The 22,881-nt window shown below is 55.5% G+C and overlaps 1 protein-coding gene across 15 annotated transcripts in view; it reads right to left on the bottom strand.

The window, feature by feature from the left end:
- The window catches only part of ATP2B2 (ATPase plasma membrane Ca2+ transporting 2), a 388,293-nt gene that overhangs the window by 8,831 nt on the left and 356,581 nt on the right, over positions 1-22,881 (bottom strand). For 9 of the 15 annotated variants that reach the window (XM_043588121.1, XM_043588117.1, XM_043588115.1 and 6 more), the window contains 8 exons: positions 16,809-16,988; positions 16,540-16,627; positions 12,342-12,448; positions 11,683-11,874; positions 8,652-8,865; positions 6,745-6,956; positions 6,471-6,578; positions 4,455-4,637 (listed from right to left, as the gene is read on the bottom strand). In XM_043588121.1, the coding sequence (XP_043444056.1) occupies positions 4,455-4,637; positions 6,471-6,578; positions 6,745-6,956; positions 8,652-8,865; positions 11,683-11,874; positions 12,342-12,448; positions 16,540-16,627; positions 16,809-16,988 (1,284 nt within the window). Of the gene's footprint in view, positions 1-3,036; positions 3,209-4,454; positions 4,638-6,470; positions 6,579-6,744; positions 6,957-8,651; positions 8,866-11,682; positions 11,875-12,341; positions 12,449-16,539; positions 16,628-16,808; positions 16,989-22,881 lie in introns of all 15 variants that reach the window. The other 6 variants (XM_043588125.1, XM_043588123.1, XM_043588119.1 and 3 more) reach the window with 3 other exon arrangements.

Consider the following 22,881-nt stretch of genomic DNA (forward strand, 5'->3'; position numbering starts at 1 on the left):
CCTTTAAGTTTCTGGGGGAAAAAACCCCTCATTTTTGAGTGAGTCAGAAGAGGAAAGCACGAGAGGGGATGAGAGTTCCCGCACAAACATTCCGGATGTCAGCCTGACCTGCCTGTCATGTCTGCATGCACCTGTCTGCCTGGCACCCTCTGTCCCACAGTGGTGCCTGGGGAGCGATGTGTGATGTGGTGGGGGGGCTCCTCACCCCAAGGTCATGAGTCAGAAGTCCATCCCAGGGAGAGGGGCCCCCGGCCTTGGTGCTTAACTCTTGATAACCCAGGAAACAGTGGTTTGACTCCTTCTAGAATATACAGACTCCAGGTATTTTGAACTCAGCATGCATATGGCTATCCTCCTCTGCTGGAGAATCCCCAGGAGGAAGACCCTCCTCAGAGGAGGTGGGAGGCAGCCTACCTTTCCATCCCACCCAATTTGGGACCCCTTCTCTTAACTGTGGCTACTGGCTTCACACCTCCCTGTGGGAAGAAAGCCTTTGGCTTTTGAAGGGACCTTGGCTGGTAGCTAGAGGGCCCTCAGAGTCCTTGGAGACCAGAGGGTATGTCATTGTTATAACGACTATTCAGGAGAAGGAGGAACTGGGACTATTTATTTAGAGTTCACATTGTGACTGTATTGACCAAAATGTGTGTGTTGAAACCACAGAGGTCGTGATCTCTTTTGGAACCAGTACCCTTGGCTAGGGGGGATGGTCAGGATCCCATAAAGCATGCTGAATTACAGTCTGGAGTCTCCAATAGAGGGTAGGAATACAAAATGCTTAAGGAGACAAGATGGCAATTGGATGAGGGAGTCACGCTTGACCATTCCTGTTGGGTCCTTGGAGAGGTGGGCAAAAATCGGTGTTTCTCTGAAGAAGTGTTGAGAGCTGATTGTTCCTCGGCTGGCCTTATGGTTTTATAAATGGCACAGGAAAAGGTGAGAATGATATTACCCAGGTTTGAGATGACCAAGCTCTTTCCCTAGACTATAAGAGCTAAGGTGAGGGGCTATACCACAGGAAGACTTCCAAAGGCTGCATGGGTGCCCAGAAATGCCAGGTTGTCTCTGGCTGTGGCCAGGGTGAAGCACCATGCCTCAAGAAAGAGGCTAACCCGGGATGGACAAACAGCTGAGTGAGCACTCAGAAACCAAACTGGCTGGCATCCAGACCCAGCCAGGGGGCTTTAGGAGTCACGAGGAGGGGTGGCAGGAGCCAAAAGAAATGGATTTTTCAGCCAGTGGCTCTCCAGACCAGAACTCTTTTTTTTTTTTAAGTGATCTCTACACTTGAACCAAGATCAAGAGTCATATGATCTATCCACTGAGCCAGCGAGGTGCCCCTAGACCAGAACACTTGGTCATTGGTCTTCAAGAAAGGTGGTAGTGAGTGCTGAGCAAGGCCAGAGCTATGTGGATGCAGGAGTAGGTCAGCCGGGTGAGGCTCTCTGCTGTAAAGGGGAGGAGGAGGGGACCAAAGTGTTTCCTGCCCTGAGAAAGCCTGGCAGTGACTTCCTAGTGATAGTCACAGACATGCGACTTGGACACCATCTGCTCAAATAGCTCTCCATTTCACTTTGGCTTCACCTCCCCATTGCTGGGATTTTGTGCTAATGAGTGAACATGGAAGGGCTTTTGTTCCCCTTTCTGCACCCCCCCCCCATCCTGTCTACCTGGCAGGGCTGCATCCATTGAACAGTCATGGGATATGAGCATATGCCATCAGCAGTCTCTCTGTGGCTTGTGTCTCCCACCAGAGGGCTCAGATGGCCCAGGTCCCACCCTGCATGCAAGTCCTTTCCCACACAGTGGAAGGGGATGTGTGTGGTGGGTGTACTGTGTTTGGATGGGGGAACAGGCACTTTACAAAATATGGAGAGATGAAGCCTAGAGTCTGTTCCTTGTCAAAAGCTGGGCTAGAACAGACTCACTGTGGCAATCTGAGAAGACGAGAACCAGGGGTTCCCTTATGGTTTGGGAGAGGCTGACTGGAGACAAGGTAAAGGAGGCAGGTGGCAAATAGACACTTCTTATTCTCCCTGGGGCCTGAAGCCATGGGGGAGGGGTGGTTCAGAAAGATCTCGACAGGCCAGAAATGAGAGACCCAGGTCAGAAGTCTCCACTTGAGAGGAGGAGGTGAGCTTGGCAGGAGGGAGAAGATGGAGGAGGTCAGAGTCCTCCGCTATCCCTGAGATGAGGAAGGGCCAGAAGCCACAGGTTAGACCAGGTCCTTCAGGGCCTCCTGGCACCCAGCCAAGACGTGAGCCTGGGCCCACCGTTTTGTACCTGAGGTCAAGCTGAATGGGTCAGGAGCTCTGTCCTTTCTAGAAAGGGGTCAGACCCTCAGTGTGCAGGGAAAAGTGTGTGTAAGGCAGTGGATGTCCTCAGATGTACAAGGAGAGAAGGCAGAGGGTTCTGAACTACCAGGCTGTGATCTCCTTGATGGCCTGGGAGCCCTCACCGACTAGGATCTCTGACCTATAGTGACCCCTCTCTTGGCTGCACCCCACTGTGACTTGACTGTGACCCCTCAGGGCCTTGACCCGTGGTAACCCCCTACCTAACTGACTATAAGACTCTAACTGCTTGGCCAACTCTGACTTTGCCCTCATGGGCTAGGCTTTTCCTGACTGAGTATGATCCTAGACTGATCCTAGACTGATGCTTTGCCCTCCCCGCTGACTGCTGTCCCTTGGCTGCTGTGACCCTTTGGTGCTGGGACATTTGATCACGGGAAACTCCCCTCCAGATGCTGATCCTTTGACCCAGACCTTTTTGGCCACTTTCAACCTTCACGACCCCTTAGCTGAGTGGTTAAATCCCTGACCCTGACCCCAGCCAACCCTGGCCCACCAAATGACTGCCACCCCATGACTGGCAATGCTCTCCTGACCAACTGGGACCCTTCTCTATGGCTCTGGTCCCTCAGCCCCCTGGGCCTCGCCATGACTGGCTGCCCCCCGTGTCCTTGGTGCCCCGGCCCCTGCCCGCCCAGCACTGGCGTCGGTGGCGCCCGAGGCAGTAAGGATTCACACTCACGCCCAGCTGCAGCAGGAGGAAGGCTGGTCGGAGAGGAAAGAGCATTGGACAACGACACGCGACTAGGGCTAGAGAGATTGGCTACGTCCTGGCTCTGGCTGGTGACGGAGGACTGTCTCCGCAGGGCCCCCTGAAAGGAGGCCCCGCTCTTGAAAGTATTGACTACTTCAATCTGCAACGGAGGAGAGAACGAGACAAGTTGCGAGAAGAACAGACACACAGCTACACGACTGACAGGCGCAACGCCACGAGAACAGCCGCAGCCACGGTGACAACGACAACGTCACTTAAAGTCAAACAAAGACTACCAGACACACTCAAAGCCTCTGCAAGATGTCTGCTCAGCTCCAGGCCCATCTGTAGGCCCCAGAGTCCCGGGGAGGGCTGGCCAAGGGGGCCGTGTGCTGGGGTCCTTGTCGTGGGGGAGAACCCAGGCTCGTCAGGAGGCTCTTGGTCTGAAACCTGTCCCACCCCAACCCCGGCTCTCAGAGAGTGCTGTCTCCTGAACCTTGGTCACCCCTAAAACTAGGGGGGCATACCTACCTCTCAGGGCTGTGGAGGCCAATGAGAGGATGTTTGGGGGTGCCCTATGGGGTGTGAAGCAGCCCAGGTGATCTTCTGTTTGTTACCTAGGCCTGGCAGATCGAGGTAGGGGCTGGGCAGTACTTCCCAGAGTGATGGGGGGGCAAGGGACCCACCCTCTCTCAGTTTCCTAGTCCCCCGTGTCCCTCATCCCGCGGGGCTGTGAACGCACAGTGTGAACTACAGCTCCAGCCTAGGCAGAGGGCTGTGCGAGAGTGTGTGGGGCCTACACATTTGTGGCACGTGTCTCTGTCCTGGGGAAGGAATCCGTCCCACGCGTGTGCTTGGCATGTGTGTCCTTGGTGTGCACGTATGTGTCTGTGTATGCATGGGGAACACCAAACTTTGCTTCCCAGAGTGGCGTCAACACCCTGGCGGAGGGCAGTGTCTGAAGGCCCAGGCGGAGGACATGTAAGCATGTGTAGAGATGCCAGGACCTCCCAGGCTGACCCCCAGGCCCGGGAGAATGTGGGGTTGGCCCTGCCCTTACATGGACTGGTGCCCACCCTTGCACTGCCCCTCCCGGTGGCCGCCCCGCAACCCCGACCCGAGCCCCTCACTCACCTCAGCACTCAGGCCCCCTCCCCGCTTTGGGGCATCCCCCCTCGAAACCCATGGTGGGTGTGACCCCCAGTCTGACCCCTCGCTGGTCTGCGGGGCGAGGCGGAACATTCCTGGGGAGGCCGCAGCTTCTTCAGCAGCCACGGGAGCGTGCGTGTGGGGAACACGGCTGGTGAGATGGGAGAGCAGGGCCGGAGTCCGGTCTCTGAGTGCCTGTGGGGTGGCATGGAGCACGCCCGTCTCCGTCACCCACCCGCCCTGGGAGCCTCCCGTACCTGGGTCTGGATCCGATTCAGGCCTCGGAACCACAGGATCTGGCCCCGCCGCAGCTCCCTCTCGGCGTGGTCTATCTCCTCCACGTCCTCATTCAGCTCCTCCTCCGGGATCTCCTCCTTCTGCGTGAGCCTCCCCGCCTCCTTGAGGAACTTGAGCCTGCTGGTCGGGATGGTGGCGATGACCTGCAGAGGGTCCAGCGGCAGGGTGATGGGGGCCGTCCCACAGGTGGCCTCCTTCCGCCCTGCCACCCCACCCCCCTCTCCTCCCCACTTACCTACTCATGCTCAGCTCGCTCCTTAACTCATCCTACCTGTTCCTCAATTCCATCTTGTATAATTGCTTATTGATTTGCTTTTTAAGTCACTCATTCAGAGGAAAATCTTGGCCTTCAGGAGTTGGACAGATGTGACTTTGAATATGCCCCAGGCCTTACAGGCCACATGACCTTGGGTAAGTCACTTAACGTCTCTGAGCTCTGCCTTTCCCATCTGTAAAGCTGGGGGTAATTCTCAGAGTTGGAGGATTAAGCAGGGTGGTGTATCTAAGTTGCTGTGCATGAGCCTGGCTCATGGCTGGCCCTCAGTCCCTGGGCTCACTCCTCCTGATCATTTGGTCCTGTGGAAACTGAGTGTGGGCAATAGGGGCCCAGGGCACGGGTACCTTGGGGGCAGCCAGTCCTAGGACTTGGAATGGTTGCCTTCCCAGAAAGGGAAGGCAATATGGGAAGGGGATATGCTTTTATCCTTAATCGTCCTCCAAAGGGCTTGTCTGTGGGGCTGAGACCTGAAAGACAGACCTTGTGGGGAGGCTGAGGTGACAGAGATTAGAGGCCCCTTTCCTATCCTGTAGGGACAAACAGAGGCTGGCCTGGACACTCAGTCTCACGGGTTCTCTGGAGGTTTCAGCATTGCCCACCGGCATAATCCTCAGGTGTCAGGAGTCTGCTCTCCCAGAAGCCAAGAGCTCCCTGAGGGTGTGGGCTCTAGGAGGATAAAGATGGCCTGGCTGTGAGGGTGCCCAAGGAATGGGGTTGCGAAGTCAAATCTAGTTTATCAACTTCCCAAAGAAGCTCCAAAGTTGCAAGAAGGACCTTTTTGGATGAAACTAAATTTTCTTCTTTATCTTCTATCTAATTTCTGCTACTGCAACTTCCCACTCCAGCCTGGAACAGCTTGAAATCAAGAACAATGTCTCAGGCAACCTGGGGCTCCCAGTACCTGGATGACGGAGCACCTTGGGAATAAGGCCCCCTTGGCCCAGACCCAGCTCCAGGTACTTCTCCCAAGCACTGCATCCTGGTCCGTCTGCAAGCAGACGTGCTCTGAAGGAGTGTGTGCACGTGTGTGTGAGCGTGTGTGTGTATGCATGCACACACGCACACACGCACACATGCTTAGGACTTGGGCAAAAGTAGGGAGAATGTCCTGGGTCACGGCTGGAAGGGCCCCCACAGAGCAGTCAGCCCATGGTTCCCTAAAGCTGGGGAGGATCTCAGACACAGCACTGGATAGCTCTGAGACAAAGCAGCATTCACCCCTCTTCTGTTTCCTTGGAGCCCTCTGAAGGAGTCTTTGCTTGGACTCTTTTAGACAACAAGCTGGCTTCAGGATCTAGTTAGAGTTTAATAACATAGTTCTCGTTGCATTATTATTGTTTTGGGTAGCTTCTGTGTATGACAGATGATGCCGATTTTCTAATCATGTTAACAACATAAAGTTGCCTTTTGAAATAATTTCAATTAAAATAACTGATTGGATTGAGGAAAACCATCAAGCAAATAGTAGCATCAAAGTACCCCAAAGACCAGTACCCCAAAGTACCCCAAATAGTACCCCAAAGACCAGTATTTGGGACCTGGGGCCAAACCCCATTGCTCACATGCCCAGAGATGGGGAGGACCTTGCCTAGGGCCAGACAGCGAGCCCAGGGCAGAGCCAGGACTTATTCCTGGGGCTCCCGGATTCCCTGTCCAGTGCTCTTTCTCTCCCTCTGCTGAGAACCCATCCAGAACGTACCTGGCCCCAGACGAGCTCTCCCAACCCGATGAATATGCACCACATCCACTGGTCCAGCTGCAGCGGAGAGCAGCTGAACGGCTTCCCCCCAAACTGCACGATCACTATCTGGAGGTCAAAGGGGAGCACAGGGACAGAGAGAGAAAGAGGGAGAGAGAGAGAGAGAGAGAGGCCATCAGGGGCCAACTCAGGGGTCTGGGCTCTCAGGGCACTGCCAAGGGGCCCCGGCTGTCCACTGCCCACCCCAGCCCAGGCAAGGGTGGGGCCTGGCTACCTGGATGGCAAAGGTGCCCAGCACAATGGTGCAGAAAATCGGGTTCCGGAAGATGCCATCAAAGACATTGCGCTCGCCATGGATCTTGCGGGCGTTGATCTCGTTGAAGAGCTGCATCATGACGAAGGTGTTGAAGATGATGGTGTAGTGCTCCGAGGGTGGCGAGTGCAGGGGCGCGTTCCTCCCACTGTCGATCTGGAACATCTTCTCGCCTGCCAAGCCGAGAGGGCGGGAACTGGGCTGAGGGCCATGGCTGGGGAAGACGCTGGCCCCGAGTGGGGGCCTCTTCTGCACAGCCAGGTGGGTCATGCAGGTCAGAGGCGGTGCTCTGGATATCAGGGGGCAGAGTGGGCTTGCGCTGTTGGGTGGCCCTGAGTGTGAGTGGAGGGATAACAGAACACTTTCTTCTCTAAGGGGAAAGACCTTGGGTGAACTTTTCTCCGCTTTTCTGTGGAGATCTGATAAAGGTGGAATGCCAGCTGTGTTGTGAGCTGACACTGCTTATAGAAAGTGACCTCCAGCTGGCAAACTCATCGGGGACTGGGAGGACTGGGCATGAACTAGGAATCCCTGGTGGAGCCTGTGGCCTTGGGCTCCCCTGAAAGGCTACTTCTTGTAACTGAATGTGTCCCTTGCTGAGGCCTCTGGAGACCCCTGGGGCTCTTATAGGAAACATCGAGTGCTACCTGGAGGTTGGGGCTCCTAGGCCAGGCCGGCTCTGCCTATGTGGCCTCCTTCTCTTGTACCTGAGCTGTCACGTGATGGGGGAGAGTCGACCCCCCCCCCCCCCGGCTGCTGTGTGGACAGCCACAGGTGGCAGGTCTGATGTCATTCTATATCCGTTTGTAAAGCTGCGTAAGCAGGTGCCGGGAGAGCTTGTGGAATTTTCAGAGTGTGAGGTGTTGAGCTGAATCCAAGACCACTGAGGGTAGGTGCTCAAGTGGGGAAGCCAGCAATTAGACCGGGAAACTGCCCTCTTCTCCCCTCCCCCACCTGGCAACCTTCTCTCCTAGTTTTTCATTCATGTGGCTTCTTCAAAGACTCTACACATAATCTTTACGATAGTCCTGCCAACACATTGCTTTCAAAATTTACACAAGAGGACTTCCCCTTGAGGAGTAGGGTCCATGCACTACCCACACCTGTGCCCTGGACTTAGCTCATTATGGGCATGGAAAGCCCAGCTCCTCATGTGGAGGGGCCCTGCCCCGGCTGGGGACTCCCAGCTGGCCCCCACTCCCTGTGTGACTGTGGACCAGCCCCTTCCCCACTCTGGGCCTTTCCGTGACCCAGGGGTAGGCTTGGCCCACATCATCTCTGAAGCACCCAAGGAAACGAGGCCTGGTCTTTACCCAGGCTTCTGAGTTGGGCTGCGTCCCCCAGGCAAAGTTACCTCACCTCTGTGTGCCTCAGGGCACTCACTGTAATGTATGGTGGTGGCACAGGTGCCGGCCCCACTGAGTGGCTGGAAAACCTAAATGAAGCAGCCTAGATGAGAATGCTGTGAAAATAGCTCGTGGCTAGGCAGGCATGTGGCACCTCCCCAGGGAAGTCTCAGTGAGGATGCCTTCAGGGGCGAGGATAAGGTGCAGGGATGGGTCAGAGGAGGGGCCAGAGCCCTGGGCTCCTATGCGGCAGGTGAGAGGGGCATAAATCAGCACTTGGGTGCCGCCTTGCACGGTGTGTATTCAGTTTCTGGAGCCGTCATCAGTGGCAAAGCCCTGGCTTTGGGGTGGGCCAGACCTGAGACGGGGCCTGGCTCTGCCCAGGAATTGCTCTGTGACCTTGAGCAACTAACTTCACCTCTCTGGGCCTCTGTTACCTCCCTGGCAAATGAGAAGGCAGATGTGAATCCAGAACGCTGTGTCTGGGCCACCGTGTCCCAGGTGGGCCGGTGGGGGACTCACCAACAAAAAGCAGGGTGAAGATGAGGGTGAGCTGGTAGACGGCATGGCCCAGGATGTTCTTCATCATGGTCCGAGAGATGAGGGGCTTGTTACGGCCGTATGGCTTCCTCAGAAGCAGGGTCTCGGTGGGCGGCTCAGTGGCCAGGGCCAGCGAGGCGAACGTGTCCATGATGAGGTTTACCCAGAGCATCTGCACGGCCTTCAGAGGGGAGTCCTGGAGATGGCAGTGGTGGGGAAGGCTGTCATGGGGGAGGCCAGCCCCACCTGCCGCTACGAAGTGCTGGGTGTGGGTCTCAGCAGCATCTTGGTGGCGTCTTGAGTCAGCTCTGCCCGGTGGGTCTGCCCTAGGCTGGCCTGCTCGCTGGGCTCCTAAGCAGGCACCCAGCAGGTTTGATAGGCTTTCCCTTCCCTGGAGAACAGCCTAGACCTGTGTACCCGTGTTCTCCTCCAAAGAGAAAATAGAGTCCTCTGGGCATAATGGTGAGCAGCTCTCTGCCTTCTGGCAAACTTACCTACACCCCCACCATCTGCCTTCCTCCCCTCCACTCCCTGTGGACACATCTCTCCTGGCTAAGGCCAAGATCCCGTCTCCGGCACAAATCCCGTGTCCTCACCCTCCCTCTGCCCTCCCCATTGCTGCTTTCCGCTCAGCTGTCAATGGCTCTGGTCTCTGCTATCCCACAACCAGTGCCCATGACCCCTGTCCTCTCTTCACTACCACCCAGTTCCTTTTTACCTCATCATCCCACTTTACTTTAAGCAATTATTGTGTGCCTCTGTGATTCCAGAAATAACACATTTGGTGGTGGAACATTTGGGCAAGTAAGGAATAACAGAAGAAGCTAAAACTCATCAGTGGTCTTGTCACTTACAGGCTGCCACCATCCACATTCTGGTGTGGATCCTTGCACGCCTCTCTCTGGCTGAGACTGGGGTCCTATAGTGGTACCGCTCTGTGCACAATCATATTGCGTGGGGTGCACTGCCTGGAGGAGCCGATCAACTGTCCCCTCCTCCCTCGCACGCCCGACTAACATGTCTTTGGGGGCCAGACTTTGGCCTCTCTGTGCTCCCCAAATCCCCTTCTCCAAGGTCACCAGCACCTTCCTTGTCACCAATCTAGAGACACATTTTCCAGCCTCATCTCCTGGTTTGGCCACTGCCTCCTCCTGGAGTCTTACCCCACTCGTCTGGCCCTCCTCTTCCTCTCTCAATGTTCCTTCTCCATCTCCTTCAGGCTCTTCTTCCCCTGCCTTTTATTTTCTTATTTTTTAAATATTTGTTTATTTTTGAGAGAGAGAGAGAGAGAGAGAGAGCGCGCATGTGCGCACACACACACAGGTGGGGGAGGGGCAGAGAGCAAGGGAGACAGAGGATCTGAAGCAGGGTTCTCCCTGATAGCCCCAATTTGGGGCTCAAACTCATGAGCTGTGAGATCACGACCTGAGCTGAAGTCAGATGCTTAACCAACCAAGCCACCCAAGTGCCCCTTTCCCTGCCTTTTAAATCCGTGTCCCCCATGGCCTCTTCTTCAGCCCTGCTCTCCTCTCCACACCTGTCCCCCTGGCTTTCATTTTGTTGCCCACCTCTCCCCACTCTCCACCCCAGACTTCTCCCTCTGGTATGAGCCTCATCTACTGGGGGAACACCTCCATTCAGGAAGCCCACAGACTCTGTAAGCCTAATAGCCTAAACTGAACTGTTCGTCACACCCGTGTCATTTCTCAGTGCATCCCTCAAGGCCCACTCTGCCTGCACGCCATACACTCACTCACTTCTCCTAGATACTCATCATAGCCCTTCCTCCAGGCCACCTCTCCCACCTCTGCCCTGGCCCAGCCAAGTTCCCCAGGCCCTGCGGCTTCTTCCTGCTCACCAGCCTTCTCTGTTTACAAGTGCTTCAGGGTCAGGGCCCCCCACATCTCCACCAAGGCCTACACGGCCCTGCTGCCAACTTAGTCTAAGACCTCAGGCAAACGGATAGTCTTCCCTGAACCTGTTTCCCCAGCTAGTGTCAGTGGGTCTCCAAGAAGCCTTGCAGGAGCTGCTGTGCTGTGGGAGTGTTCCCTAAGCCACCACTAGAGGGAGTCTCTCGCCCACAGAGCAGGAGAGGGCCCTTTGGGCAGAAGGGACCCACCAGCCACCTCCCAGCTCACATTCTCAGGATAGGGTACTGGGTGCTGCCACATGCAGCCCCAGGGGCTCAGAATGCAACAGAGGGGAGCAGCATTCCTGAAGCCACAAGCTCTTCACGGCAGTGCTACCTTCCGGACCTTTGGGGGCTCCTGTCTGTGGGCTTGTCTGCCCATGTGATTGCCAGAAGGCCTTCAGATACCAGCCCTCTCCTCCCCCAGGCCAGGCTGGTCAGTCCCTAGGGGAAGGAAGGAGGCTGCGGGAACAATGGAAGGTTCCTGACTGGTCCATCCTCTGAGCCTCAGTTTCTGCCTCTGTAAAATGGGCATCATCACAGTTCCCACCTCATGGGGCTGGGGGAGGAAACAGTGAGGCTGTAGACAGGCAGGCCTGCTGGCTGGCTTCCCCAAAGCTCAGGGGATGGGGATGCCCCTGACCCAGATAGTGATCCTGATGGACAGCTGCCTCTCCATGACCAAGAGCCCCAACCTGTCCTCAGGGCCCCAGGCAAACAGGCCTCTCCTGTCACACTCCTGCCAGAACTGAGGCCCCCAGGACCCTGCCGGTTCCTTGTCCCCAGCCGGTTGTCGGATACCCCTTGGGTCCTGCCCCACCCTGCCTCCCTCTGGCCCTTTGGGGGCTCTGTCTTCCTTCAAGGATGACCTCTACTGCCTCCTGGAGCAAGGACCGGGCCTGTGCCTGGCTTGGGCCATCATGGGGGTGAGGCTTGACATCTCTCATTTGCCAGATGACCTTGGGCCAGCCCCCGACCTTGCTGAGCCTCATTTCCTCGGGCTGGTGCCTGCACCTGAGGTCTGCGATGCAGCTCCTGGCCCTTGGCAGGGGCTCCCCCAGGCTTTGGCATGCCCCGCCCTGCCCGCCCCCCTGGAGGACCCACCTGCGTGATGCAGGCGCCTGTGAAGGCCACAATCACAGCCACTACGTTGACTGTTAGTTGGAACTGCAGGAATTTGGAGATGCTATCATAGACGTTGCGGCCCCACATCACTGCCTTGACGATGCTGCTGAAGTTGTCATCCGTCAGGATGATGTCCGAGGCCTCCTTGGCCACATCCGTGCCTGCGATGCCCTGTGGGGACAGGGACAGGAGCCTGGGTGGGGCAGCTGGGGGGATGGTGAGCAGTTCAAGCAGCACCGTCCTCATCCCCTACACATCCTCAGTCCTACAACATCCCTCACATGCATACTCCCAACTGCATGGCCGGGACCACGTGGGGTGTGTGTGCCTGTACTTCTCACAGACCCAGCCCCCTGAGGCCAGCTCTCTGCCTTCAGGAAACTTCTCCCTGGCCCATCCCCCCCCACCAACGCCTCCCCCCACCACACCCATTGTAGGGAGCCCCCCTCTACCCTTCCAGGAAGACCGTGGCGGGGGGCCAGACAGCCTTGAGAGCACTGGGCACATGAGGTGCATGGTGGGTGAGCTGAGTGTGAACTGGGGGTCCCGCACAGTCAGCTGGAGGCCATGCTGCCCACACCCCATGCCTATGAGCTCCTACCAGGCACCACCCTGGGCCCGCTGTGAGCTGCCCCTACCATGGCAAAGCCCACGTCAGCCTTCTTGAGTGCAGGCCCGTCGTTGGTGCCATCCCCTGTCACGGCCACCACCTGCCGCTGCTCGGTGTGTGTGCTGTCGATGATACCTGTGGGGTGGGGCAGGAGTGTGCTTAGGGCCCTGGGATAGACGCTCCACGGGGCCAAGGCAGCCAGGACCAGTCTGATTGTTGGGAGGACCCTGGGCTGGGCACAGCTTCCTCTTTGGCTCCAGCCATGCCCCTCCCCGCCCCCCATCCTGGCTCTTCCCAGCTCCAGGCTTGCCCACAGCTGCCAGCACCTGCAGGGAATGTCGGGCACCTTAGCCCCCTGCGGGCTTGTGGCCCTCTGCGGTCTGGGCCCTCACTGCCTTTCCAGCACACTCTGCACTCTCTGCATCCCTTGGCTCGGTGGCCACTCCAGCCAGAACATCTCCTCGTCTGTCTGTGTTCCAGGAGCTCCTCTGTTCTCCAGAGGCTGGGGTCCCACCACCTTCTCCCTGGGCCGTCCAGTCACTTACTGAGGAGGCCTGGGCTGGGCCATTTGCCGACGACCCCTGACCCACCATTCTGGCCTTGACCTCTCTCCAGACATTCACCCTCAATAAAATATAAAATATTCAGAAAGAGAATAAATAGGTGACACGTGGCTCCATCACTGAGCTGGGGCCAGTGGAGAAGAGTGGGTGAAAGATGTCATCATGGGGCCCACGTGGAGTTTGAGAGGACATGTCCACGGACAGGACAGAAATTTGAATGTTACTCTTGACATGTCTCTCTCTCATCCCGCACCTCACATCCATGGCCAAGGCTTGCAGATTGTGCTCCGAGATCCCAGGTGAACTATCCCACTTCTCTCTGTCCCGTTCCCTCTGCCACCAGCATCCCCCTACCCTCTCCCTAACCCCAGGCTGCCCCTCCAATCTGCACAGCAGTGCCAGGGGCTCTCTCTAAGCCCTGGGACAGACCTGTCCCCTCCCTCCAACTGAGAGTCATTCTCTCACTGCCCACCCTGGCCTCGGGGTGACATCCATGTTCTTAGCTCCCTCTGAAAATTTGAAGTTCCCTGTGGTCAGGCCTCGCCCCCTTCTCCAATCTCCTCTTCTCTCGCCTCAGACTGCCCCAATCTGTGCTCCAGCCATAGGAATGGCTTTCGGTCTGCAAAGCTGGCTTCCTTGCCCCTGTCTACATGGGCTGTTCCCTCGGCAGCTGTGCTGTCACCCACATGTGGTCTCAGCTCAGATGCCACTTCCCCTGGGAAACCTTTGTGACTCCCTGAGGACCCTCGCCTGCCCTAATCAGATCACTGTAGCTCCCATACGTGTCTCCCCTGTCCTGTGCCTGGCAAACAGCAGCAGCCTATGGAATGAGGGAATGGATTCTTGACTTGGGAGACTTCGTAGCCTCCCAACACTCCCCCAGCTCTTTGCAAATATCCAAGTTCCACCCTCTTCAAGGCCCAGCTCCAAGGCCACGTGCTCCGGGAGTCATCCTGGGCTGCTCCCCCCAGCTGGTGGCTGTCCCTGAGTCGCCCCCCAAGACTCGGCCTCCAGTCTCTGTCTACTGGGCATTTGAGGACTTTGTTCCCGTTGGTTCCCTCAGCCTGCCTACGTGCTCCTCTAGAGCAGGAAGGGGGCCAAGTTTTCCTCTGTGGCCCCTCAGGCTGGTACCAGCTTTGCCCCAGCCCTCCCACTGGTCCCAATAGAGGGGGAGCTGGGAGGACACCTCCTCTCACACCCCATTCCTCCACCTCTAGCGCTGGCATGGCCCCACCACCCCACTAACATGTCCCCACCGTGTGTGGTCACAAAGGGCCTTCCTGTGGCCATCTCCTGTGGCCACACCCCTGTTCTGTCTGTCTGGACCTCTCAGTGCCATTCATGCCATGGACTGCACCTTCCTCCTCAGCAGGCTCCCTTCCTTGTCTTCCTAGACCCCACCGCTCCTGGCTGTCCTCCTACCGCTCTGGCGGCCTCTTCTCGGTCTCTCGGCCTCTGCCCATCGCTCACATGGGAGATTCCTGGGTTCAGTTGGCTCTCCCCACTTGGCACGCTCCACCTGTGCCTTAATCTTTCTCCTGAGTCCTGACTGCATGGATGGCCAGCTGTCTTCTGGATGCCCCACTTGGATGTCACAGAGCCTCCAGCTCAGCTAGCCCTAAACTGCACATGACACTCTACTCTCAAACGTGTCCCTTGTGACTCCTCACATCCAGCTGCCCATCCAAAACCCAGGGGCCATGCTGACACATTGCCGGCTCTCAGACAGGTACAGACGGAGGGAATATGGGACTCCTCCCCTCTGTCAGACCCCTACTACATCTGAACAGCTGCTGGGCCCATATCCTTCTGCCACCCAAGCAGGTCTCTGACCCGTTGCCTTCCAGCTCCACCTGTGCTGTCACCACCCTGGTCCTGGCATCACCTCTCACAGATGGACAGCTTCGGTGGTCCCTCTGCTTCCAGGCTATTCTCCCCACAAGCGGGGAGTGAACTTTCTAAAACAATGCTTTCCCCTCAAGGCCCTCCCAAAGGCTCCCAACCCTGGGCTAACAGCTCAGGTCAGCAGCCTGGCGTTCAAGGCCCTATGCAATCTGACACCGGCACCCCCTTCACTGGCTCCTCTCTCTCTCTTGAGGTCCCTGCCTGGTCAGGTCAGCTTCTTTCCACTCCTTCAAAGTGTCTGGAAATCTTCTGGGCTTTCACAGTGCAGTCCTCTTCCCTGCCTGAAACACAGGCCCTTTCTCCTGGAGTCTCAACCCACCTTTGACGGCCTGTTAGGGGACACCCATCCCCAGCCTGAGTGAGAGGCCAACAGACGGTCCCACCCTTCTCTTCCACCAATGCAGCCTCCAGGTCTGTGGGAGGAAAGCTATTTAATGTCTGCTGGATGGAATCTGGACCGTGAATTCCAAAAGGGAAGGACCGTGTCTGCCAAGAGCAGGACCTGGCACTTAGTAGATCCTCAATAAACATTTATCAAGAGAATGAATAAGTAAATGAAGGAGTGATTGAAAAATAAATGGGGATGGGGTGGGGGGCTTCCTGCTCTGTTATCTGTGGTTCTGAGGTTCTATGTTTCTGTCCCTGGGCCACATCTGCCTCCATTAATGTCCTTGGGTAGTATTTTGGGAGGAGAATCTGAGATGCCCTAGGGATGACCTCAGCCAGAAATCTGCCCTCCTATGGCCATTTTAAAGATGGGAAAATTGAGTCCCAGAAGAGGAGGGACTTGCCCAAGGCTATAGAACAGGTCAGTGGCAGAGCCAGGACGGGAAGCCAGGAAGGCATGACTGTAAAAGTGCCCAGAACCTGGCCACCTGCATGAGCTCAGCAAATCGTATGCCCTGTATCCAGAAGGAGACAAGGAAGGAGAAAGATGTTAGCTTTTGGCCTCATTTATCAGGTTGCTATTCCCGGGATAAACCACCCCTGGGGTCCTGGTTACAGTTGTTGGTTGGGGTCCTCAGAGAGCAGGCAGACCAAGGGTCTCAAACTCACAACTCTGGGGCCAGACTGAGAACACAAATAAGTGAAGTGGGCTGAACGTCACATGACAAGGAGTGGTGAGGACTGCTTCAAATGTGAGGGGAGGGTGCCTGGGTAGCTCAGACAGTTAAACATCTGACTTCAGTTCAGGTCATGATCTCATGGTTCGTGATTTCGAGCCCTGCATTGGGTGAGAATGAGCCCCACTTACAGTAAAAAAAAAAAAAAAAAACAAACAAACCCACAAGCCCCACTTTGGGTAAGCCTTGCTTCTCTCTCTCTCTTTCTCTCTCTCCCTCCCTCTCTCTGTCCCTTGCTCACTTGTGCTCCCCCCCCTCAAAAAAAGGGCTCTTTTAAAAAAAAAAGTGAGAGGAGAGTTTGTATAAAGCCATCCAAATTCAACATAAACAAAGACACTGTACCAGCCAAATACAACACATCTCTGGGCCCCCCTTGGCCCTCAGGCCAAGAGGTTTGGACCTACACATGCCCAATCTCATTGCTTCCTAGAAGAGTGGCACCCAGAGAGAAGATTCACAACCTCCCCATCTCACTGTGGCCCTTAGAGGGCCTCCCAGGGCTGCAGTGGGGAGAGACAAGGGTTTTGCCGGGTGTGGGGAGCCCCATGCAAAAGCCCCTCTGTCCTGGAAAGAAGCTGCAGGCACCAGGAGAAGAGGGGGTTCTGTCCTCAGAACTGCCTCCCCCAAGTCTTACCTTTGACGAGGGTATGCTTGTCCGTGGGGGAGGAGCGAGCCAGCACCCGTAGCTTTGGCCAGATCTTATCAATTCGCTCTTGTTCAATCTGGAGAGGGATGGGGGGTCTGAGAGAGAAGCTGAGGCCTAGACAAGGGAGGGGACTCACCCAAAGTCACTGGGCTCTTAGTGGCACGCTGGCTGGCTTCTGCACAGTCACGCAGCCCCCATGCCTCCCAGTCTCCCATCCTAGCTCATCCCTCTGCGGACTCTTTGTGCTGGGCACGTACCTCCCCCTTCTCGTTGCGGATCCTCCGGTTAAACTCCTTGCCCTCCAGGCACAGAAAGTCCTCCCCAGGATGGATGATGCCACACTTGATGGCAATGGCCCGGGCCGTGTTGATATTGTCACCGGTGACCATGCGGACTGTGATGCCCGCTCTCTGGCACTTGCGGATGGCTTCTGGGACCTGGCAGGAGGGCAGGAGCCATGGGAGTGAGCACCATCTGGGGCAGGCCCTCACTGCCCCGTGGATTCCAGAGTGAGCCCTGCTCACAGGCAGCCCTATCGTAAGGAGCCTGGATGACCATGAGATACCGATAGCATGCATGGAATATAGGCCATCTCCTCCTTTCCTGTGCCCATGGCAGGCATTGTTAATCGATCACAGAATCTTGTGATTAAACCCTGATGTGGTCTCAGAATTCTCAGTAGAGCCTCAGGCAGCTACCACCTATCACTATGATAGTCCGTCCTGAGATGAAACCACTGGCTATCCTGACTTGGGCAAGGAATTTGAGAAAGACCCCAATAACACCCTCTCAGATCTGGCCCCAGGCGGGAGTAGAATACTCTACTATTGCATGAGAATGTGCTTTATCCACATGCACAGCTTTATCCACATGCACAGTTCCTGCAAATTCAGTGACAAGTATGTTTGTGTATTTTTAGATTTTTTTGGGGGGGAGGGTTGGGGGGATACTGCACTTGGGAGCATTTTATTTACAGAATGTGACACTGGCTTAGGATACATACAAATGATTATGCTTCATGTAAAACAGGACATTCCCCAGAGAGAGTAAGGACTGCCTCCTGCCCTGACTGCAATGATAGACTGATGTCTGGGCCAATCAGGCCAGAGTAGACCCAGCCAATCAGCAGGTGGCAGCACCCTCCCCCCCTCCCCATCCCCCCAGTCCCTGCCCCTATACAGAGCTGTGGATTTATCTGCCCAGCAATTAGGATGCAGAAACCAGCCTGGAGCTGCCACAGCCCTTTACACACAACACAGATCAACTGAACAAGTGATTCTTACCCATGGGCAGTGACAAATGATAAAATAATAAGGTAATATTTGCTATTTGCTGCACAAAGTCTCTGAGTGGAAGAGGACACGTCAAGGGCAGAAAGTCCGGTTGTAACAAAAGACCAAAGCACTTTAGAATCTCAGGCTTGGATTCAGGGAGTCTGTCTCCCCCTCATCTCGTACCCATAGTGTCTGGGAGGTCACTCCCATCCCCACTCTGCAAAGTTGCTGCTGAGAGGGTCTGGTGATTATTTGGGCTGTACTGTGGCTGCTCCAAAAAGATATGTTAAAGTCTTGGGGCACCTGGGTGGCTCAGTCAGTTAAGTGTCCCACTTCGGCTCAGGTCATGATCTCACAGCTCATGGGTTTGAGCCCCGTGTCAGGCTCTGTGCTAACAGCTCAGAGCCTGGAGCCTGCTTCGGATTCTGTGTCTCCCTCTCTCTCTCTGCCCCTCCCCCCTCCTCTCTCTCTCTCTCTCTCCCTCTCTCTCTCAAAAATAAATAAAAATTAAGAAAAAAAAGATATGTTAAAGTCTTAACCCCCAGTGCCTGTGAATATGGCCTTACTTGGAGATAGGGTGTTTATAGAGGTAATTAAGTTGAGGCTGGTAGGGTGGCCCTCAGTCAGTGTGACTGGAGTTTTTATGAAGAGGGGAAATTTGGACCCAGACACACATGCAGAGAATGTCATATAAAGAGAAAGGCAGAGATTGGGGTGTTGCTGCCAAGGACCAGTAAAGATTGCCAGCAAACCCCCACAAGCTGGGGCTGGGGGAGGCATGAAGCAGATTCTCCCTCATGGCTCTCAGAAGAGATCAACCCTGCCAACACTTGATCTTGGACTTCCAGCCTCCAGAACCGTGAGAGAATCCAGTTCTGTTGTCTGAGCCACCCAGTCTGTGCATCATGGCAACTAATACAAAGAGTCAGAACATTGGTTCAAAACCTGACTGTGGACAGCTCCTGACTGTTGGTCCCCTTCCCGCCCTCAGGAACTTTAAAAACAAGGATTGATCTTGAGAATATCTAGCCTCTGTCCACCCCCGTCCACAGCATCTGCTATTCCCTCAGCACAGAGCGCCACCATTCCAAGTGGGGGCCACTGCCCAGCCCCTCCCCAGTCTCCCTGCCTCTGGCCTCGTCCGTCTTCTGTCGCTCCCCTACCTGACCTCCAATGACCTGCCTAGAGTTCAGCCTGGGGTGTCCCTCCCAGCTGCTTATAGAGAAAATCAAGACTCCTGAGCATGGCCATCTTGTGGTAGAGCAGGGAACGAACATCGTGAAGAGGCAGGGTCCCGGCCAAGGTCAGGAGAATGCACCCTCCAGCTACCAGAATCGTATAAGAGACCAGGTCTGTGGTGAGAGGTAGTGATCTCCCTGTCACAAAGGCTGGAGTAGGGTAAGCTGACCACGGGTCTCTTCTGGCTGCATTTCCAGGGCCTGAGGAAGAGCCCACTTGGGGCTGGGCGGGGGGCACATGAGCAAGGCCTCTGCCTCGTGCCATAGCTGCTGCTCACATAGGCGACTGTGACCTCTTTTTACAGAGCCAGAGGGAGTGGGGACGTGGAGTGTCCAACATCCCGCTTACATAATTGATCGATGTCCTCAAAATGGCTGTAACCCGGGCTGCAGCCCCCTGCTGTCTCCTGTTCAGAGGAACGGAAAGAGCCACTGCTCTTTCGAGGACATCCACCTGATCTGGCTCCTGCCCTCAAAGGAATAGTTTAGGTTTTGTTTGGTTTAAAGACGCTTGAAGTCTTAGAGTTGGGAGGGACTTCAGGTCATGACTCTGACTCTCTCCTCGTTGCCTAGCTCTCCTGCTAGGCATCCCAACAGATGGCCAGCCAGCTTCTGCTTGTAGATCTCTGGTGACAGGGTGCTCACTCCCTACCAGGCTGACCCGCTCCACAGTGGAACAAGTCTATCATATCCTTTCACAGAATTGTTCTTTTTTTCAGATGAGAAAGCAGGTGCTCTGGGTCAGAGCTGTACCCTTGTAGGAGGCAGGGTCTTTGGTAAAGATCTCCGTACAATGGGCTCTGGGAGCAAAGGAGAAGGGTGCCAGTACTTCAGAAGGAAGTAGATGCAGAGGAGAAATCCAAGAAAGCTTCCCGGAGGAGGGGACGTTCGAGTTGCTTCTGTTCAGCTAATACTAACTGAGGCTCTGGTGCCTGGCACTGTGCCCTGGCTGGGGCTACACAGGTGACCACTTCATTGTGGCCCAGGCCACAGGGTTCTGTCCCATGAGAGGCACTGGCACAGAAGGTGGGAAGGGTGCTGGAGGAAGGTGTGGCAGGTGATCTGGAGGGGCTGAGGCTGTGCGGCAGGAGCCGGTAGCCATGAAGCTGGAGAAAGGCTCGAGGTCAGAAGGTGCTGGAATCAGGGGCTTGCTCCTTCAGGCCTGGGAACCGCGGTAAGTTCTGAACGAGTGATAAGGTGACTGGCACTGTGTTGTTTTAGAAAGACTAATACTTTTTAGGCTGTCTCGGGAGCTGCAATCTGCCTGCTAGGAATCCTCACCCTCTGGGGCTCCCCAAAACAAGCTGGCTCAGGGAGAAAAAGGAGGCAGCTAATTTTTATGGCCCCCGCGCTTTCCTCTGTATGGTGGAGGCTTCTCTCCCTCTTGGAGAGAGGGCTCAGGGACCAAAAGGCTGGGCTGGGCTTTGCCCTGGGGTTCCCCCTGAGCGTTGGCATCCTCATCTGTAAAATGGGGATGATAGTCTACACCCCTCAGCGAGCCTGGACGATGCCATGACAGGGGTAAACAGTACCAAGCATGGAGCCAGCCATGCTGGTGGTGGCGGTGGGGAGCCTGGCAACACGCCTGACCTTGGTCTTCCTTGCTTGTTCTTCCTGCTCTGGGAGAGGGGGAGGGGTGCAGAGGGTGTGGATGTAGATGCGGTGGGGGTGGGGCACAGCTGGTGTCGGGGACTTGGAGGGGCGGCCATTTGTTTGGGGCAGTGGGATAGTGTGGACGCTTCACCATGATTTCTGGGCCAGGTGTCTTAGAGGTCTGTGACCTGCCTAGAATGTGGGGGGATTCCAGAAACACCCCAGGGCATCCCCGACCTCCTTGAGGTACTCCATCTCCTTTCTGGGCGGCGGCCCGTGTACCTGGACGTCTGTGTTGTGCTTCGGTCTGGCTTGAGGCTCTCATGTGCTTTGGGTCTACTACTCTTGCCTTTTTACCAGGCATTTCATTAGGCTGTGGGCTCTGGGGGGCAGGGATTGCTGACCGAGGGGCATGGCACAGGGTAGGTGCTTCGTAAATGTGGGTCATCACGAACAGTCTCTCTGCTTAAGTCCCTCAAAGCCTGACCTGGTGAACGGATTTGGATGGGGACATGAGACCCTTCACAATGTCGCTCCAGGCTCCCTTCCTAGCCTCTTCTCTCATAAATCCAAAGCGGGATATTCACTAGACTCCAAACACTTAGCATCCCTTCCTGGACACCTCTCTGCGTTTGTCCACGCTGTTCCCTCTGCCTGGAACACCCTCTCTCCCTTAATCTGTGTGTCAAAAGTCTCTTCTCTTTCAGGTGAGTTGCCTTCTCCTCATGAAGCCACTCTGGGTTCCTCCAACCCAATGGGGTGCTTCCTTAAACTGCACCAACATTTCCTTGTATTTATTCGTTCATCTGTTTGGCAAATAGCTACTGAACATCTAACTGTTCTGGCCACTGAGGATCCAGAGATGATGAAGACTCAAGCCACAAGGGCACCAATCTGGTTGAAATAGACTTTCCACATAGATAAAGTAGCTGTAAAATTTCAAAAAAAAAAAAAATCCCTTCCTTTGCTAAAATTATCCAAGATTTTTCTCACTGAGGAAAAACAGCCAGGAAATGGGCGCTTCCTGTTTTCATTAAATAAAGGCTTTTAAACATCTGTTGTTTCTGGTGACACCCGTTGTCTGTGACTTCAAGGGCTCCAAACACCCCCGGATAACCCGGCAAATCCCAGACTGCTGCTCTTCTGATGGCTTTATCTGCAGCGGCTTCGATCAGCCTCGGAAAGTGTACCCGAGAGAGCATCCTATGTGTTGTCTGGGGGGTGACGGGCAAGTCTGTTTCGATCTGTTCTCGCTTCTTGAGGGAGGAAGGCAACGTGATTTGTCCCCTTGACAGATGGGAAAACTGAGGGAGGCAGGGTTTGTGCTCCAGGGGCAGCTGCCCAATAAATCTGCTAAATGTTTGTACCACCCTAGAGGTGGTCCAGCCTGAGGCTTCCGCTCCGGCCAGCCTCACGGTGGCCTGGGAGAGCTTGCCAAAAACTGTGGGCATAGACACTCTGCGAAGGTCACCCAAGAAACTGTGAGGCAGAGACCAGGGGACTGGGGGGTGGCATGGGAGGCTGCTTCACCCCTTCTGTGCTATGGAACCGTTTGAATTTGGCTCTGTGTGTATCAATCACCCAGCCTAAAAACCAAATAGATCAAAAGCCATCCCCACCCCCACTGGGAGATGCTGAGTCAACAGGTCAGAGCTTTTATACTTTTAAGCAGTGCCACCAGCAACCCTGCTATGTGTCTCTCACTTGGGAATGTCCTACTCTCTCACTGTTCAGATGGGGAAACTGAGGCCCAGGGAAGCGATGCACCTGTGGGTCTTCCGTGAGGAAGTGGCAGGAGCAGGATCAGTACCCGTATCCCTTGATTCTGCTGTGTCACCCTAGTAAGTCACTGCTCTCCAACACAGCTTACCACATCTAAATCTACATCCTGGGGGAGAGTCCAGGGGAGAGAGGAGGTCACCAACAAGGATGCACCAACTTGACAGAAGCAGACAAAGGTGTCAGGGTAAGCTTCTAGTCAGCTGGCTCAGAATGTTGGAACTTGGCAGGGACCTCCCTGGGCCAACCTCCTATTCTACAGATGAGGAGACTGAGGCACAGGGGCAGGGGAAAGGCTTATTATTGACAGACTTGGGGCTCGGATCCAGGTCCCTTTTCTCCAGTGTAGGGGCCTCCAGGATGACAGTGCTGCCGGGTGGGACAGCTGCCCCTTCCCAGAGTCTGTGACTGAAGCCAGCTTCTCTGGATGATCACGCTGTCAATGG

The sequence above is a fragment of the Prionailurus bengalensis genome, chromosome A2 (assembly GCF_016509475.1).
Source record: "Prionailurus bengalensis isolate Pbe53 chromosome A2, Fcat_Pben_1.1_paternal_pri, whole genome shotgun sequence".
NCBI lineage: Eukaryota > Metazoa > Chordata > Mammalia > Carnivora > Felidae > Prionailurus > Prionailurus bengalensis.